Here is a 19,594-nt window from a genome sequence, read left to right as displayed (position 1 = left end):
CAAAGCTTTGCAGAGTCCTTCAAGTTAACCCACAAGGCTTTCAACATATAATTCCCCCTATCATGACTGGGCAGAATTGCAGACACAGACATTCTGACCTAACTCGCAGCATTTATTCAGCATGGTTCTATATTTGTCTAATAAATCGTCAGATTGTGCATTTAATATCATTAGTCCCCACATGAATAATAATACCCCCCCTTAATATTTGATAATATATTGGTGATGTCATTAATTGTAGCTCCCAGCAGACATACCTTGGTTCTAGTCCACCTATCCTTATTACAAAAAATATTTCCCGTTTCCCTGACAATGAAATCTCCTAACAGAACTAAGTCCTTTTGAACCAGTTAAATTGGCTTGTAGTAAACATAAGCCTGTTGGCTTATGATCATTCCATACAAGTCATTAATGCTGATTTTTAATAATATGAACCATTATTTAGATTTAGATGTGCAAGGTTGATCAGTTTGCTTTTTAGAGGCTGTTTGCTGTGTCTATCAATTTTGAATTTCTCTTTCTCAGGAAACACAAGTCATCTTGTATCTATATCAACTTTGACATACATCTCTAATGGTTCATCTTGATTGGCTACATTATCAATATCCATCTGCATAGAGGATGAGTTTTTGTTTTAATGAAATTTGGTTCCTTCACCATCTGTACCTTTTGAGATAGAGAAGTACAAGTGCATGGAAATGGGTTCTGGATATTATTAACCTGATCAGATGTCCCTTATTGTGGGTCTGTTAACAAAGATTTTGCTCGCACAGCAAGTGACAATTTCGGAAGAATTGATGTCTCAGTTTGTGTTGCTCCATTTGATATTTTCAAGTAACAGATGCATAGCTATGCATGTCTAGAAGGAGTTGTTTTCTTGTTCCCCTGGTACTTTGTGCTCAATTTCATTCATTTGCATTTAATTTTCTAATTTCCACAAATCACAAGCTTTTAAAGATGTCAGATGATTGTCTTTACAATTTACGCATGGTGACTGGGCAATACAATCTGCCTCTACTTGCTCTTTCAACCTACAGTTAGGGCATGCTGCATCTACCCTTTGTGTCGTTTGTGGGTGGACAAATTTTTAGCAATTATAGCATCATATCAGGGCTTGATATATACGGTCTGATAACCAGAGATATCAGCACATGAGATAACCTGCTTTTACTGCTGTTGGTAGCATTAGTGTACTGAACATAACTATAATATGAGTAGATACTAGATTTCACCTTTTTTGATAAAAATTCTCTATGCATGTGTGACCCTCTGTTCTTGCAATTCTTGTAGTAATTCTTCCTCCCAATCTGTCTTAACTCCCTTCCATATTTAATGTGGAATGGGGAGTGACTTTGACAAAGATGCTGTGGAAGGATGCCAGTTTTAGCAGCACATCTGTATATCTTTGAGAAAGTGTAATGTAAGCCACTTTACACTGTGGACCATCAGAACTTTCTAGACATTTCTGAATAAGAAACAGAGAAAGCTTATTAGGGAACGGATTATGAGAAATGCTGCATCTTTTCATCCTTTTTGGGATTTGAATTGTCATAATCAGTTGAAGTGTCATGATATGATGAGTCTGTGGCCTCCACTAGTTGAACATTTTGTATATCCATTTGGCTCCTTTTAGACCTAGGGGTTGGCTCTTCTGTCCAGGTTCTCATTCCCACCTCGTGGAGGCAGGGAGAAGTGCCACCAGTGACCAAGAAGATGTTAAAGTTATCTTAGTTAGTAAAGAAGTTAATAAATATAATAAGAAAAGAAAGGTGGATTTTCTTCCTGAGTTCCTACTTGCAACCTTTTAAGTACAGCAACACTTGCAATAAACCGAGGAAAATATAGCTGAGGAGACAGAGCACTCTATATATATATATATATATATATCACATGGCACCCAGGAACATTCAGGGAAGTAATCATAGAAACTACTAGGCTTTTTATACTAACTGAGAGAGTTCAAGGCTTAGACCTAAATGGAAGTCAGATGAACTGAGGACAAAAATGCATGGAATATGTACCAATTTATCAGGGATATAGAAACCACTGATTCTTCTTTCAACATCAGCAGCAGTATAAACTGGTCAACATCAATAATATGGTTTGTTTGTTATTTGGTTGCAACTAAGGCCATATTGCTCCGAGGATATGCGGTGGTCATTCCCTGACCTTTCCGCATCCTCCGTATTTGGTGGTCACGGGCTCGAACCCCGGTCTAATCAAGAAGCATGTGCTACACATTGCTGCTCCTGCCCACCTGGCTATGGAGGCACCAACAATAATAAGGTACAAACTACTCTTTTACTTATGTACACATTAGAAGCAAAGGGATGAATTATATTGGTCTGCTAGATACGAATAGTCTAACTGTTAATGGTTCTGCTCAGGTTGCTGACAAACTGAACAGATATTTTGCATCGATGTTCATGCACAAGGAATTTTTAGGGATGGAGATAACAGAAGTATACAATAGTCTAATGGGAGCTAAATGGTTTTGTGATAATTGACAGAAATCGCTGAAGCTAAATGTAAATAAAGTACCTGAGGTGAATGCAATCTATTTTCTTTTAATTATATTAAAAGATGTAGTGAAAGAAGTAAGCAAAACCTTGCTGTAATTACAAGGGTACTCTTGGATTCAGTGGAGAGGGGAGTTCATTGAGATTAGAGATGTGCAAATGCCTCTCCTATTCCAAAGGGGAATCAAAGGGCAGGGTGAGCAATCAAAAACCTGTCCATATTTGTGTTCTGAGGAAAATAATGAAGTCTGAAGTCAGTAGTTAAATACAGCAGGATCATCTTGACGGAAGTGCGGTTATAAAGAAATCATGCCAATAATTTTTTTAAGGGGATATCTCGTTTGACCAATCTGATTAGCTACTATGACACAGTTAACAAAGTGCCAGGCCTAATAGAAGAAAAAAATAAATATATTAAGAATCAAAAAAAAAAAAAAAAAAAAATGTAGAATCAAGTAGAATTAACTGCTGAATTAACAGGCAAATCATATGTACAAAATTTAAATGAATAGTAGAAATTAATAAATGTAAAATAATAAATGTAGTGAGCATCAAAATGAGGGTGGTAAAAATGAGGGTGAAAAAAAAAAAAAAAAAAAAAAATTTGATACAAACTAGATAAAAATAAATAAGATAAAATTGGTACATGGATCAGGTATTTCATCAGGGGACTACACCTGATCATGTACCAAAACACTGTGTTTCTACACAAACACAGTTAACTGTATAAAAAATATAACTAAATATAACTGAAATATACAAAAGGGGGGGGGTAAAAATAAAACCCCCAAAAACATGAGTAAGGTAGCCCCAACACAGTGTGTGAAGGTAAAATAAAATACAACAATTAAATTAAGTCAAATTAAAGTGTAAATGCATGCGGGTTAAAATAAAGTTTTTGAGAAAGGTGATTTTACATAAATTTATATAACAGGCAGTGGTATAGAAATCGTAATGCATGGTAAGGGAGGGAAAAAAGGTAATAAAAATTAAAGAGGCAAAAACAGCAAGAATAAGAAAAGTAAGAATGTCCGAATCGCCTTCGTATTGCACTAATAGTTAAACGGACAGAAGAAAGAAGAATAGAAAGTAAAAAGATGCAAAGAGAAGGAAAAGAATTTAAAGGATACTAGCAAGCTAGGTATGTAAATACCCAATGTCTTAGAGAGGGCCTTGGCTGTGAGAGTGTTAGTAGAAGTGGAAACTAATGCCACTAGCCTCTAATATATTTTTTGAGTGCCGAATGCCGAAAATATAGCCAAAAAACAAACAAATAGCCAAAAGGTGAATAAAAATAGTGAAAAGAAGAAAAATTAAATACCTTTAAAGTTATGCAACATCAAACTGGGCCAAAATGTAATATATAATGAAGAAAATATTATAAAGAGAACATTTTGTGAACGTGATTAATTAAAAATAGAATATAAACAGAGGGAGAACTATGACGACGGTGGAGTTGCTCAGTAGAAAAGAACAATGGAAGCCCTCTATAGTTAAATATGAAATGGAGAAAAATTCTGAAAGAAATGTATACAAATATAAATAATTATTATTATTAATATAGAAAATAACTTAGAGTGAAAAGGCATGAATATCGTTCAAACAGAAGTCATATAATGCGATCACTTTCAAAGTAGTGGAAATATCACCCATTCAAATCTACATCTAAACCACTGTACAAATATCAGGTTAACCCTAATCAAAATGGGACATAGCGAATTTGAATTTTTGTTTAATGAAATCAGATAGATTTTTTATAATATGATTTATAAAATTGATTGGAATATCATTAATGCACAATTTAGTATAAAGGCCATTTAAAGCATTAACGAAAAGTGTTTGATTGCTGCTTACATTTGCAAGATGGATAATTCGTGTATAGATGATGTTTTTATGAACTTTAATAGAAATATCAGAATTCCAGTTAGTTAAGTAAATAATGTTAAAATTAAATTTACTTCTTTTATCAAATAACTCCAAATTATGAAGAAGAGGGGGACTGTTTAAAGTAATATTTAAATCAAGGAAGTTTGCTTGTTAGTTACCCTCATTTTCTTTATTTAGGGTAAGTTCAGCAAGATATATAAATTTTGCAATATTTTCAAAATGAATATTCAAAACCATGATGTCATCAAAATAATGAAATGCAAAGAAGTTAAGGTTCGGGTTATTGCGAATATAAAGAAGTTAAGGTTCGGGTTATTGCGAATATAAAGATCTTTGTAGTAATGAAGAAATAAGTTAGAAAATAAACTGGAAATTTCTATATCCAAGTGGATGGAATATTATTCCATCCACTTGGATATAGAAATTGGATGGAATATTATTCCATCCGCTTGGATCATCAATAATAACCATAACATCATTAAAATCTTTAATTCTAATACCAACATTTTCAGTATCGAAACTTATGGCTTTGCTAACTTATTTACTTCTTTACCACATCATTTGATTATCACTGAGCTTAATCAATTATATTTTAAATACAAGAACGTTCTACCCATGAATGAGGTTGTTTGGAATAACTATATCAACCTATGCATTCTGATCAACTACATTTACGATGGTAAATGTACTTATAGACAATCTGCAAGAGTTCCCATGGGCTCGCAAATTTCCAGTATAGTTTCTAACTTATTTCTTCATTACTATGAAGATCTTTATATTCGCAATAACCCAAACCTTAACTTCTTTGCATTTCGTTATGCTGATGACATCACGGTTTTGAATATTCATTTTGAAAATATTGCAAAATTTATATATCCTACTGAACTTATCCTAAATAAAGAAAATAAGGGTAACCAACAAGCAAACGTCCTTGATTTAAATATTACTTTAAACAGTCCCCCTCTTCTTCATAATTTGGAGTTATTTGATAAAAGAAGTAAATTTAATTTTAACATTATTTACTTAACTAACTGGAATGCTGATATTTCTATTAAAGTTGGTGCCTCCATAGCCAGGTGGGAAGGAGCAGAAGGAGCAGCACCGGGGTTCGAGCCCATCACCACCAAATATGGAGGATGCGGAAAGGTCAGGGAATGACCACCACATATTTCCCGGAACAATATGGTCTTAGTTGCTAATGCTCCTAAAAAAACCAAATAACAAAATAACAATTAAAGTTCATAAAAAAATCATCTATACACAAATTATCCTTCTTGCAAATCTAAGCAGCAATCAAACACTTTTCGTTAATGCTTTAAATGGTATACTAAATTGCACATTAATATTCCAATTAATATTGCACATTAATATTCCAATCAATTTTATAAATTATATTATGAAAAATCTATCTGATTCCATTAAACAAAAATTCGGATTCACCATGTTTCATTTTGATTAGGGTAAACCTGATATTTGTACAGCTGTATAGATGTAGATTTGAATTGTGGTATGATTTCTTAGAATGCAAGCATAATGCAAACCAACAGAGATAATAAAACTATGAATGCTCACTCACCTTGCTACCATGTTCTCCTGTCACACCTGGTGTCACAACTTCTGGGTTTGGGTGGATGTGTCCCCCTTCAGGGCTTCCTGCTGGGCCAGGATCACCTTGTGGACCTGGTTCACCCTATCACAAATCATATAATAGCAATGACAAATAAGAAATTTTATTATTGAAAAAAATGCTAAAAAAGAAAGAATAAAAAACATTTTATTTCAGTTTATGTAATAGGTTAAATAACCATATCTTTATTTAGATTATGCTGCTGCTGCTGCTGCTTTTTTTTTTTTTTTTTTTTTTTGTTATGGTAGCAGCAACAGCAGCAGCAGTTAGGTGAAGGTAAGATTAGAAGTTCCCAAACTTCTAATGTGGCAACCCCTTTTTAGCATAGACAGTCCCAAACAGGACTGAACTTCACTAATAATGCTTTTCCACATTGCCTACATGCTTATGCTTCAACACATTTTAAATAGGTACTTTTTATAATAGGTAATCTAGGCTTCAGGCTACAGTGTTTCACATTTGTCTTAAAATAATCTTAGGTGATTGTCTACGTATATGTGCCTGTTGTGCCTGTTTGTTAAAATGCATTTGTCATCTAACATTGTATGAACAAGTCATTTGTTCCAGAAAGGATGGCAATTTAACATTTTGCCTCATTCATTAGTTCACATTATACAACTGATACCAAACAGATTAGTTGCCTATCATACATTAAGTCACACTGTAATTAGTTGCCTATCATACAGTAAGTCACACTGTACTTTGCAGTGTCAATTCTTGTACCAAATACATAGTAATTTTGTAAGAGAGTAGTTATTGTGGATATTTCTTTGCCTGTATGAGATATCAGATACTTGTACTTAACCAATAGCCCATTAAGCTTCCAGCATATCATCCTCAATCACCCAGAAGGCTGATGGCTGATGTAAGCCAGTATATCACCAGTGGATTGACACTGATGGAATCCATACCAGCAATCATTGATCAGATAGATGGGTTCTAGATTTCTGCATTACTTTAGAAAGAGTACAAGTGAGTGCAATGAGACAATAATTGTCTCATTGCACTTGGTCTGAATTGTCTCATTAAAAAGACAATTCAGACCAGAGCAGCAAAACAAAAGGCTCAAGCTAATGGAAGTGCTGTGGCTCAGAGGAGAACTGAGGGGGGGCAGTTGCCTTCTGAATCACAGCCTTCTAAAATGCACAGCTTGCATGATGTTTGTGGAGCATTCAGGTACAGGACATGATATTGCCATGGGGAATGTCTTTGTGTGTGCGCGATGCAAGGAGTGAATCGAAATCAGGCAACAACTCAGCGTTCTTATGGTCCTATATGAGAGCTTGAAGGACAGGGTGGATGCCCTCGAAGGAACTAAATTGAGGGGCCCATCAAGCTCTCAGCTGCCCAAATCAACGCCAGAGCTTGCACTTGGTCATCGTGAAACACAGTGGCAACCCCCAAGGCAGAATGCGCTGGTCCAAAAGGAACTAGTAGTTGTTGGTGACTCTATTGTCAGGGGAAACGGGGAACATGCTTTGTAAAAAGGATAGGTGGAACAGGACCAGGGTATGTCTGCCAGGGGCAAAGGTTGATGAGGCTGTAGAGCAGATATCATCTTTTAAGGGCACAAAAGGTGATATAGTTGTACACGTTGGCACTAATGATATCAAGAGTAAGAGACCGGCAGAATTGATTAACAAGTACAGGTCACTGTTGAAAAAAAAAAAGCCATTAAATAGGGTTGAATTTGAAAGTGTCTGCAATTCTGCCCAGACACGATAGGAGGGAGTATATGATGAGAACCTTGTCGATCAATTCGGCCCTGGAAAGATTGTGCAACACTCAAGGGTTAGAATTTTTTTCAGCCTGGACTGTACTTGTTAACAGGAGAGATTGCTTCTACAGGGATGGGATACACTTAAATAGAAAGGGTGCAAGAATATTTGCTGATGCTATCGAGGCAGTGTTAGGTGGGTCGGAAAACTGCTAGCGTGGGGGGGGAGACAAAGACGAATAGATTAACAGCAGCCACTGGCAGAGGTGAAAGAGATTCTTGCACTGCTTCTATTGGAATGAACAGAAGCCTGAAAAACAAGATTCAGAATATTTCAGAGACTGCTGGGAGTCATTGCGGTACAAGTAAACACATGGGTTGTGTTAGGGTAGCTAAGAATAGAAATAGGTGCATGTATACTAGCGTGTACACCAATGCTAGGAGTTTAGTAAATAAATTTGATGAATTTCAGATATTGCTCAAAACATCAAAGGCAGATATTGTTGGGATATCAGAGACATGGTGTCACACAGATATAAGGAATGCAGAACTGGAATTTGGGGAGTACAAGGAGCAGATTAAGGTTGGTTGAGGCCCCGGGCACAGAAGAAAATATCGGGCCCCTTAAAAAAAAGAGAGAGACAGGGAAAATAAAAATACATGTTAACCATTTTTTTAAATAAATAAAAAATGTTATGTACTATTAATGTTTTATTTCCAATAAAATTTGAATATAATATATGAATAATATAATTAATAATAGCATAATAATAATCACAAAGTTTTGAACTAATATGTTCACTAATTTGTTGGGGTTTTGCGTGGGCCCTTCAGAAGTCGGGGCCCAGGGCGCGTACCCGGTGCGCCCGCCGTTAAATCCGCCTCTGGGGAGTACAACGTCTACAGAAAGGATAGACTGGATAGGAAGGGAGGAGGGGTTATGCTATTAGTTAAGAAATACATATAATCCAAGGAAGTGAAGCCAGTGGACATTGCTGGACAGTGCAGTGTCGAGTCAGTTTGGTGTGACATAAGCATTGGGAGATCAAAATTGAGAGTAGGAGTGTGCTATAGGCCTAATGACTCTAATGAGTATAATAAGAAACTGCACAGCAAAATAGAGTGGGCCAGTAAATCAGAGAGCCTTATAATGGGAGATTTTAATTTCCCAGATATTGACTGGAATTTGGGGGCTGGTCACTCACACACTAGCAAGGCTTTTGCGTATTTATTGGATGATTGTTTTCTACATCAGCATGTTCGGGAGGCAACTAGAGGGAGGAATACTCTTGAATTGATTATCAGCAGTGATTCTTCATGCATTAAGAATCTGCAGATAAGTGAACCACTAGGTGGCAGTGATCACAGTGTGCTGAAGTGGGATTTACTCAAAGAGGTAACTACCATTAGGGGTAAAGGGAAGGGTTATTGCTTTCGTAAAGGGGACTACGATGGACTGAGACAGTATTTAAATTCTATACAGTGGGACCAACTGATGATGTTACCAACAGCAAATACAAAATGGGAAGCATTCAAAGAACTTATCTTGGAAGCTACTAGGCTTTACATACCAACTAAGAAATATTGTTCAAGGTTTAGGCCTAAATGGATGTCATATGAACTGACGAGACATATGGCAGAGAAGAAACATGCATGGGATACATAGAAATTAACACATGACACAGAAGCCTATGATAGATACAAGTTGATCTGTAACCAAGTTACAAAGGAGGTTAGGCAGGCGAAGGCAGATTACGAGAAATCTTTGGCAAGGGATGCAAAGAAAAACAGCAAAGAGTTCTTTACTTATGTAAACTCTAGAAGGAAGGGGATGAATCAGATTGGTCCACTTGATATTGATGGGTCAACTGTTGATGATCCTGCTCAGGTAGCTAACAAACTAAATGAATATTCTGCATCGACATTCACACACGAGGAGTTATTTAGCGAGGGGAAAGCCAGAGGTGTATTCATCTCTAGCAGTAAGCTAGAGAATCTTGTAATAACTGAGAATAAAGTGGAGGAGAAATTGTTGAAGATAAACACAAGAAAGGCACCCGGAGTGGATGGGATCTATCCACTTATATTAAAAGAGGCAGCAGAGGAAGTAAGCAAACCCTTAGCCATAATTATGAGAGCTTCCTTGGACTCAGGGGAAGTACCCACAGACTGGAGATGTGCAAATGTGACCCCAATTCACAAAGGAGGATCAAAGGCTGACACAAGCAATTATAGACCTGTGAGTTTAACTTCTGTTCCAGGAAAATTAATGGAGGCACTAGTTAAAGAAGCACTGCAGGATCATTTAGACAAGATTTCAGTTATAGCTCGGACACAGCATGGTTTTGTTAAGGAGAAGTCTTGCCTGACCAATTTGATTGGATACTATGATGCAGTCACAAAGGAACTGGATGCAGGGAATAACTTTGATATTATATACTTGGATCTTAGAAAGGCTTTTGATACTATTGCACATGGAAGACTGCTGCATAAATTGGAGCAGTGTGACATTGGAGGCAAATTGCTGCTATGGATAAAGGGGTGGCTGAGGGGGAGAAGACAGAGAGTGGTAATCAATGGACACTGCTCATCGTGGACTAATGTTATTAGTGGAGTCCCTCAGGGTTCAGTGTTGGGTCCATTATTGTTTTCTGTATTCATAAATGATATTGATGATGGTATATCAAGCTTAATGTCCAAGTTTGCAGACGATACAAAGGTAGGCAGAGTTGTCAAGTACACTACTGACACTATGCTGCTGCAAAAGGATCTGGAAAGGTTGAGCAGATGGGCTGAGAGGTGGCAAATGAAGTTTAACATTGACAAATGTAAAGTACTACACATGGGAAACAGCAACCCCAGAGCAACGTATCAACTCTGTGGTACTACACTGACAGTGGTAGAGAATGAAAGGGACCTGGGGGTGGTTGTGCAAGCAGATATGAAGTTCTCTGAGCAGTGCAGACGAGCTGCAAGAGTAGCTCATGGTGTATTGTCAATGATATATAGGAATTTTTCTAGCAGGGATACGGAGGTGATTATTCCCTTGTATAAGGCAATGGTCAGGCCACACCTAGAGTACTGTATACAGGTCTGGAGGCCTCATTTCAAGAAGGATGTAGAGCTGCTGGAACGAGTACAGAGAAGGGCAACAAGATTAGTGAATGGAACAAAGGGGTGCTCTTACGAAGAAAGGCTTAAGTTTTGCAAATTACAGTGTCTGGAGACTAGGCACCAGCGAGGTGATTTGATAGAGGTGTATAAAGCATTGAATGGTTTGAGCATGCTCAATGCTGATGGGATTCTTCCTCTTGCTCAGAATAATCACTTGAGAGGGCATAAATTCAAATTGAGGAAAGACAGATGTAGGATAGAACTTCAGCCTTTCTTGGTAAGAGCACCCCTTTGTGGTTGGTTGGTGGAACAGACTTCCATCCCTTGTGGTGGAAGTTGATAGGCTAAATAAGTTTAAGGCTCAGCTGGACAGGTATTTTGAACGAACAGAGGGGTGAAGTGGAAGTGTTTTTTTTTTTTTTTTTTTGGCTGATGCTGCATAAGCTTGCTTTCTTGCATCAAATGCCTCTACTAATGCTAATGCTAATAATTGGATGAAAGAGACCTTATTCCACCTACAAGGTTTTACAGGTGGAATAAGAAAATGTAAAAAGGTGACACAAAACAGAGGTAACTCAGAAAGGAAAATAATCTAACTGTCAGACTGAAGAAAGTCAAGTTTCAAAGAGAGGAAGTCAAAGAGTTCCAAGTGGTTAGTGGAGCTAACAAAATAAGCGAGGCAGCAGATGAATTTGATTGAATGGGATAGAGAGATTTTAAGAGAAGATCAAAAAGAGGATATTCACTCCAAAGTACTAACAGGGAATATCCAAACAGAGATATGCACAAGTACCACCTTCGTAGTAAAGAAATTATACAGTGAATAATTCGGACAACTGAGATTAGCAGTGGTTGAGTCAACCACTGCTGATAACTGGGATTCTGTCATAAAAAGTACACGAGATTCGGCAGACTAAGTGGAAATGGATATCACTGAGATTGGAACTGAGACCACATATATTTATGAAATGAACAAGGATGTGTTCGGGAGGTTTAAATCTTTTCACAGATAAGTTTGTTCTATTATTTTGACTACTGATTATGTATCCAGTAGTAAGAAAAGGTGGGGAAGACGTTATACGAAGTAATGAAATTTTTGATATGATATGACGTATACATGGGAAGAATACACCCAACTCCTTGACATAATGTGGCCTCAACAATGCCCTCCCCCTGCATACCCACTACTTGGGCTCCCTCTAATCACTCTCTGGCAGAACAGAGGAAGTATAATTATACACTCTCTGATCCAGAAGCCTCCTAGAGAGAGAGTTACCAATAGGTTCAGTCAGTTGGACTATCAAACAGCTGGCCTACAAATACTGTTTTAGAGCTCTAGCCTTGAGACGTAAGGAAGACTGGATCTCACCACGATGCCATCATAACCTCAAAAGACATCAGTCATACTGCATGATGAAAGAGATGGGGGAGGTTACCGGAGCATTGCTCTGGAGACTAAATATGGGTTCCACCACTTCAAGTCTTCATTCAATAATTAAAAACAACTTCAAATCAACTGGTGGTATTGCACCAGTTGATCAGTCACCAACCACCTAGTACTGTCTGGTAATACAGTGGGAAGATATTCTTCCTTGTGGCATGGACAGCACACCTCAATCCCTGCTTATGGTAGTTTGTGCCTGTGTGGTCACATCCAGTATACCAGCTGCCGTATTTCAGGACTTGCCCATGGGGTTTTCTAACAGTACCACCATTGTGAAGGTGCAAGCAGAGGATTTGGTTGTGACAGAATGACCGGACTCAAGTGTTACCCGAATATCAGTTTCATCAGTGTTTTAGATTCCCAGTTAGCAAAATCCCGCTTATCATATCTGAGAGAATATGTATGACAGCCTCAAGGACCAAACTTTCACCAACCAACCAATTTACCAATTTCTTCAGAGACTAAGTTTTGACCATTGATACGCCAAGTTCTTTCTTAAGTTTACTGCATTCCTTACTTCTTGCATATTAAAATGCACCACCATTATTTACAGTTAATGAGCAGTGAAAAGGAGAGCTCAGATCATCCAATACAGCAGAGTCACAAGAAGCCAAATCATCATTCTACTTCCCATCTATTCTACTCTTAACAATCTTATTTCTAGCCATAACTATATTTCTAACTAGGATTTATGATCTATCTAGATACTTTTAGTCTATTAAATAACAACATTCTGTAATAATGAATATTCTTACTGAGATGTTACTACTAAAATTACCAATGTATTTTTATATCGCGTTATTAAAGTACAGTACAACCCGGATAAGATGTTTTCCAAGGGAGTGAAGGTTTAGAACTTCTTACGAGTGAAAACTTCTTAGAAGAGAAAATGACCTAAAGGTATAAAATATTAACTACACAATTAAAAATGAAAAGATATATAAGTTAAATTTCATTTTTAAGTATTATTTCAGAATTTATAAATATTTTACTCTACCTATAGGAAACATTATTAAACTGAGGATTTTTAATTGCTTAACATTATATTCATTAAACTCATTACCAAGTCAGAAGAATGAGCTCCTTTAGAGTTTAAAGATACCTTAAAATGTCACAATTACAATAGAACAGAGCAACAATCCACTAAGTAATTCAGAACTGTTCACAACCATCAGAACTTAATGCGGTCAATGTATCCAATTATGGATATCGAGAAAAATAATTGCAATATGGCACTCCCATTAAATAAAAATGTTTACAGTAAAAAGGTTTTAGTGCTGAAAGCCTCAGACTACAGAAAATTCACTAATCGAACAAGTCAGTGCATAGTATCATTTTAGTTCGTAGTAAATCACCAAAGTAGGTGAAATGACATCATTTTTGTTATGTCTCATATTGTGAATGCACTCACAACAAGTTGCCCTGATAGTGAACTACCTTCGACAGTGGATTCCCAAAGAGCCAACACCACCAGTGGATTCTAAGCAGATACTGCCATCCCTGGGTGGAGTATCCGTCGAGAATAAGTAACATTAGTCTTCTCCAGTGGTGAAAAGCGTTGTTGCTTATTGCATGTAATGCAATATCAGGGCAACTTGTTGTGAATGCATTCACAATATGAGATGTAAAAAAGATGCCATTTCACCTACTTTGGTGGTTTACTACAAACTAAAATGATGCAATGCACTAACTTGTTTGATTACCAAAATGTTTATATTGTTTTATATTTTTTTAATATAAAAATAAAGAATTTCTATATTGAAAACACACATTAAATGGGAAAACGTCATTATAATAATACACAGTGTATTCTTTATCATGTACTTTTTATGCGGGAAAGCTTTTAATCTGGGAAACTTCTTACGTGGAAAAATAATACATTACAATATATAGAGTTGAAATTGAGAATTAAGAAACCAAACCTACTACAGGGGAAAACATCTTATGCAGGAATTACTTATCTGGGTTGTACTGTATATTAATATTAAGTTATAATTATTTCTATATTTAAGTAAAAAGAAATACAAGATAACCTGTGCATTTATGGCTGTTAAAACTATTCCTTAACTACAATTTACAATGGTAGTCAAGAAATACAGCCACTCCCTGGCTTACATAATACTTGATTTATGGAAATTCAACTTTACACAAGTTTTTGCAGGCTGGTGCAAACTTAAAAAAATCGTAGAAACATATTTTGCATTCCATAGGAATAAATGGAGGTATCATGAAAATATCATAATGTGAATCCAATAACATGGTTTTTTTTTTTTTTTTTTGGTAATTCGTTCCAAGACCTCGGAAGATGAAATTTTCATTGGAAACTGCACTACACTTTCATCGTTATCATATGTTCTGATATAAGAATCAAATTTGAAAGCCTTTGTGATATTTTTTGAAAATACATTTCTGGAGGTCACTACCATAAAACAATAAAAACAATTTGCATTTTCAGGTTTATTTGGGGTTTTCTGTTAGTGCAATCGATCGTATTGCATTTCTGATAGTGCCAATAACTGGAATTCTGTGGGTTTTAAAATTATGGTATTATGGTGAAATGAGTTGTCTTTCACTGACATCTTCAATCATACAAAAAACATAAATAAATTTTCAGAATCTTTTCTTCCTTCCTACTTCCTTATTGCAATGGCGAAGGGAAAGCAACCAATGGAAAGTGCAAGTGCTGGCAGTGCTAGGAAACTAAACAAAATTGATTTAGAAACAAAGATGATGAATTAAGAATTACAAAGCAAGACAAATTGTCATCTATTGTATGGTATTAGGTCTCGCTGCTAAACAGTGAATACTATTTTAAGGGACAGTGTGCGTATAAAAGAACATGTTAAAGGATCAACACATTTAAGATCAATGTGAACGCAAAAGAGCACTCAGGTGCTATATCGAAGATGGAAAAGCTATTAATAATATGGATGGAAAATCAGATTCAGAAGCAAGTGCCCCCGAGTCCAATGGTCATTCAAGCAAAAGCAAGAAGTATTTATGAAGATATTAAGGATAAGTACGGTGAACCCGAAGCCAAGTTTGTGGTAAGCAATGGGTGGTTTAATAGGTTCAAGCATTGCACTGGTTTCCAAAACATTAAAGTATATGGTGAAGTCACCAATGCCGATTCTGCAGCTGCAGAGAAATTTTGCGTTGTGTTGGAAAAAACCCCTTCTAAATCTCCACAGCCCTTAACTTCTGCAGCAGTGCTTATCAGCTGGAGAGTTAATTCTGGCACAATTCTTGAAAGGTAAAACTTGCTGATGTTATGACTGTCTCCTCTCTCTTTTTGTAATTTTAGATTTTTGTAATTTTGTACACTTTTGTAATTTTTCCTGCACATGAGATAAAAAAATTCAATAAATAATTCTATTTACATGTTTACCAAACATTTCCTTTTTGCTTCAATCAAATTTGCGAGTGCTGCATAAGCATTTAGGAAAAATCCGACACGTAGAGTTCCACGGAACACAACCCTTATGTAAGTTGGGGAGTGGCTGTATAAATGCTTGCAAAATCCTTACACCTTGCAAAGAACAACTATTTATATATTCTCATAAAAAAGAAAAGGAGCTAACACTAACCTATGTATTAAGGCTCTTAAAGTAATCCTTTCTACAATTTACAGCATGGGTTAAGAGAAGGGAGGAAAAAACTTATAAAAGACTACTTTATGGAATCAACAGTATAATTAAGATATAACTATTTAAATATAAACATATGTATAAACACAAAAATAAGTTTTGCTAAATGACTGGACACTTAAACCGAGTCTTTTACAATTTACAATATAGAAAAGGCAAAAAAAATTCAAAAAAACTTGAAAATCATTGAAATTCTCAAAACTTCACTAGCTCGCAACACTAGCTTCCAAACCAAATCAAATCATTTTTAATTCCTATGCTCAATCCTGTGCATCAGGCAAAACAAAGGCAATCTCCAAGGCAGAATGCGCTAGTCCCAAAGGAAATAGTTATTGTTGGTGACTCTATTATTAGGGAGACGGGGAATATACTATGCAAGAAGGATAGGTGGAACTGGTCCAGAGGCCAGGGGTCTGCCAGGGGAAAAAGTTGATGATGTTGTAGAGCAGATATCATCTTTTAAGGGCACAAAAGGTAATGTTGTTGTACACATTGGAACTAATGACATTAAGAGTAAGAGACACGATAGGAGGGAGTATATGATGAGAGCCTTGTTGATCAATTGTTGATCATATGATGAGAGCCTTGTTGATCAACTAAAAGGTTAACAGTGGCCGCAGGTCGAGGCAAAAGCGATTCTTTCACCGCTTCTATTAGAATGAGCAGCAGCCTGGAAAGCAAGGTAATGGAGATTTCCAGGACCACTGGGAGTCAGAGTGGAACAAGTAGATAGATGGGCTGTGTTAGGGTAACTAAGAGTAGGAACAGATGCATGTATACTTGCATGTACACCAATGCTAGGAGTACAGTTAATAAATTTGATGAGCTTGAAGTGCTAGTCAAGACATCAAAGGCAGATACTGTTGGGATATCACAGACATGGTGTCACACAGATATAAGCAGTACACAATTGGAATAATGGGGAGTAAAATTTGTATAGGAAAGACAGACAAGACAGGAAGGGAGGAGGAGTTATGTGGTTAGTTAAGAAACACATAAAATCTAAGGAAGTGCATCCAACTGACATTAGTGGACAATGCAGTGTTGAGTCTGCTTGGTGTGAAATAAGCGCTGGGAAAGGAAAAAAAGAGAGCATGTGTGTGTTATAGGCCTAATGAATCTGATGAGTATAATGAGCAATTGTGCAGAGAAATAGTGGGGTAGTAAATCAGAATGTCTTATAATGGGGGATTTTGACTTTCCAAATATTGACTGGAACTTGTGGGTTGGTCACTCACATGCCAGTAAGACTTTTGTTTGTGAATTTATTGGAGGATTGTTTTCTACAGCAACATGTTCAAGGGGCAACCAGAGGGAGTAATACTCTTGATCTGATTATCAGCAGCGATTATTCAGGAATTAAAAATTTGCAAGAAAAGGAACCACTGGGTGAGAAGAATTACATAAAGATGTAACTACCATCAAGGCTAAAGGGAAGAGCTTTTGCTTTTGTAAAGGTGACTACATAGGTCTCAGACAGTTTTTAAATTCTGTACCGTGGGATCAACTGATGATGTTATAAACGTTGAATTCTAAATGGGAAGCCATCAGGGACTTAACTTTGGAGGCTACTAAGCTTTTCATTCCAACTAAGAAATATTGTTCAAAGTTTAGGCCTAAATGGATGTCAGATGAATTAATGAGGCTCATGGCAGGGAAGAAGAATGTATGGGATGCATATAAATTATCAGGTGACACAGAAGCCTATGTCAGGTATAAACTAGTCTGTAATCAAGTCACAAAGGAGGTTATGCAGGCAAAGGCAGATTACAAGAAATCTTTGGCAAAGGCAGATTACAAGAAATCTTTGGCAAAGGCAGATTACAAGAAATCTTTGGCAAAGGATGCAAAGAAAAACAGCAAAGAGTTCTTTACTTATGTAAACTCTATAAGGAAAGGAATGAATCAGATTGGACCACTTAACATAGATGGGTTGACTATTGATGATCATGCTCAGTTATCTGATAAACTGAATGAGTACTTTGCATCAATATTCACATGAGGATTTATTCAATGAGGTGAGTGCCAGGAGTTTATCAAATGCCAACAGGGAGTGAAGTTATTTTGTAATAACTGAGAGCAAAGTGGACGAGAAATTGTTGAAGGTAAACATAAGGAAGGCACCTGGGATGGCCAGGATCTATCCAGGCCATCCCAGTTATATTAAAGGAGGCAGTAAAGGAAGTAAGCAAACCATTAGCCATAATTATAAGAGTTTCCTTGGATTCGGGGGAGCTCCCCCCATGGACTGGAGGTGTGCAAATGTATCACCAATTCACAAAGAGGTTTCAAAAGGTGACACAAGTAACTAGAGACCTGTTAGTTTAACTTGTGTTACGGGGAAAATAATGTAATCACTGGTTAAAGAAGCATTGCAGGATCATCTAGCCAAGATGGTAGTAGCAGTTAAGACACAGCATGTGTTTGTTAGAGGGAGGTCTTGTCTGACCAATTTGATTGGATACTATGACGTGGTCACAAAGGAACTGAATGTCAAAAATAATTTTGATATCATATACTTGGATTTCAGGAAAGCTTTTGATACCGTTGCACATGGAAGACTACTGTACTAATTGGAGAGGTATGGCATTAAGGGTATGTTGCTACAATGGATAAAGGGATGGTTGAGTGGGAGACGACAAGGAGTGGTAATCAATGGACACTGCTCTTCGTGGACAAATGTTATTAGTGGAGTTACCCAGGGTTCAGTGTTGAGCCCATTGTTGTTTTGTATATTTATCAATGATATTGATGAAGGTATATCAGCTTTAATGTCCAAGTTTGCAGATGATACAAAGGTTTACAAGGTTGTTAACAACAGTAAAGACAGAATGCTATGCCAAATGGATCTAGATAAGTTGGACAAATGGACTGAGGAGTGGCAACTGAAGTTCTTCAGTGAAGAACAAACACTGAAGAGGTACATTGACAAATGCAAAGTAATGTATATGGGTAGCAATAACCCAAGAGAAACGTACCAACTGTGTGGTACTACATTCAGGGAAGTGGAAAGTGAAATTATTTGTATTTTCTTGCACAATTTTCTTCATATTTGATTGCACAACATATTTGTGCAATCAAATATGAAGTTTGCTGAGCAGTACAGATGGGCTGCCAGGGTAGGTCATGGAATCTTGTCAATGATATATAGGAATTTTGCTAGCAGCGACAGGGAGGTGATTATCCCATTATACAAAGCAATGGTCAGGCCAAACCTAGAGTACTGTGTACAGGTATGGAGGCCTCATTTTAGGAAGGATGTAGAGTTGCTAGAATGAGTACAAAGAAGGGCAACAAGATTGGTGAGGGGAACAAAGGGGTGCTCTTACCAAGAAAGGCTTAAGTTCTGCAAATTGCAGCACCTGGAGAATAGGCACCTGCGAGGTGATCTGATTGAGGTGTATAAGGCCTTGAATGGGTTGAGCAAGCTGAATGTTGATGGGATTCTTCCTCTTGCTCAGACTAAGAATCTGAGGGGGCACAATTTCAAATTGAGGAACGATAGTTGTAGAATAGATGTGTGGAAATTTGCCTTTAGCTAGCGGGTAGTTGATTGGTGGAACAGGCTTCCATCTTTTGTTGTGGAAGCTAACAGCCTAAATAAATTTAAGGCTCAGCTGGACAGGCATTTGGAACGAA

The 19,594-nt window shown here is 36.9% G+C and overlaps 1 protein-coding gene across 1 annotated transcript in view; it reads right to left on the bottom strand.

Annotated features, from left to right (window-relative positions):
- LOC150091155 (uncharacterized) overlaps positions 1 to 19,594 on the bottom strand; it is a 1,391,089-nt gene that overhangs the window by 914,150 nt on the left and 457,345 nt on the right. The window contains exon 10 of the mRNA XM_090374518.1: positions 5,983 to 6,096. Coding sequence (XP_090230644.1) covers positions 5,983 to 6,096 — 114 coding nt within the window. The remainder of the gene's footprint in view (positions 1 to 5,982; positions 6,097 to 19,594) is intronic.

Source organism: Mastigoproctus giganteus, chromosome 1, assembly GCF_048544385.1.
Source record: "Mastigoproctus giganteus isolate SK-2022 chromosome 1, ASM4854438v1, whole genome shotgun sequence".
NCBI lineage: Eukaryota > Metazoa > Arthropoda > Arachnida > Uropygi > Thelyphonidae > Mastigoproctus > Mastigoproctus giganteus.
This window is presented reverse-complemented; position numbering and strand designations above follow the sequence as displayed.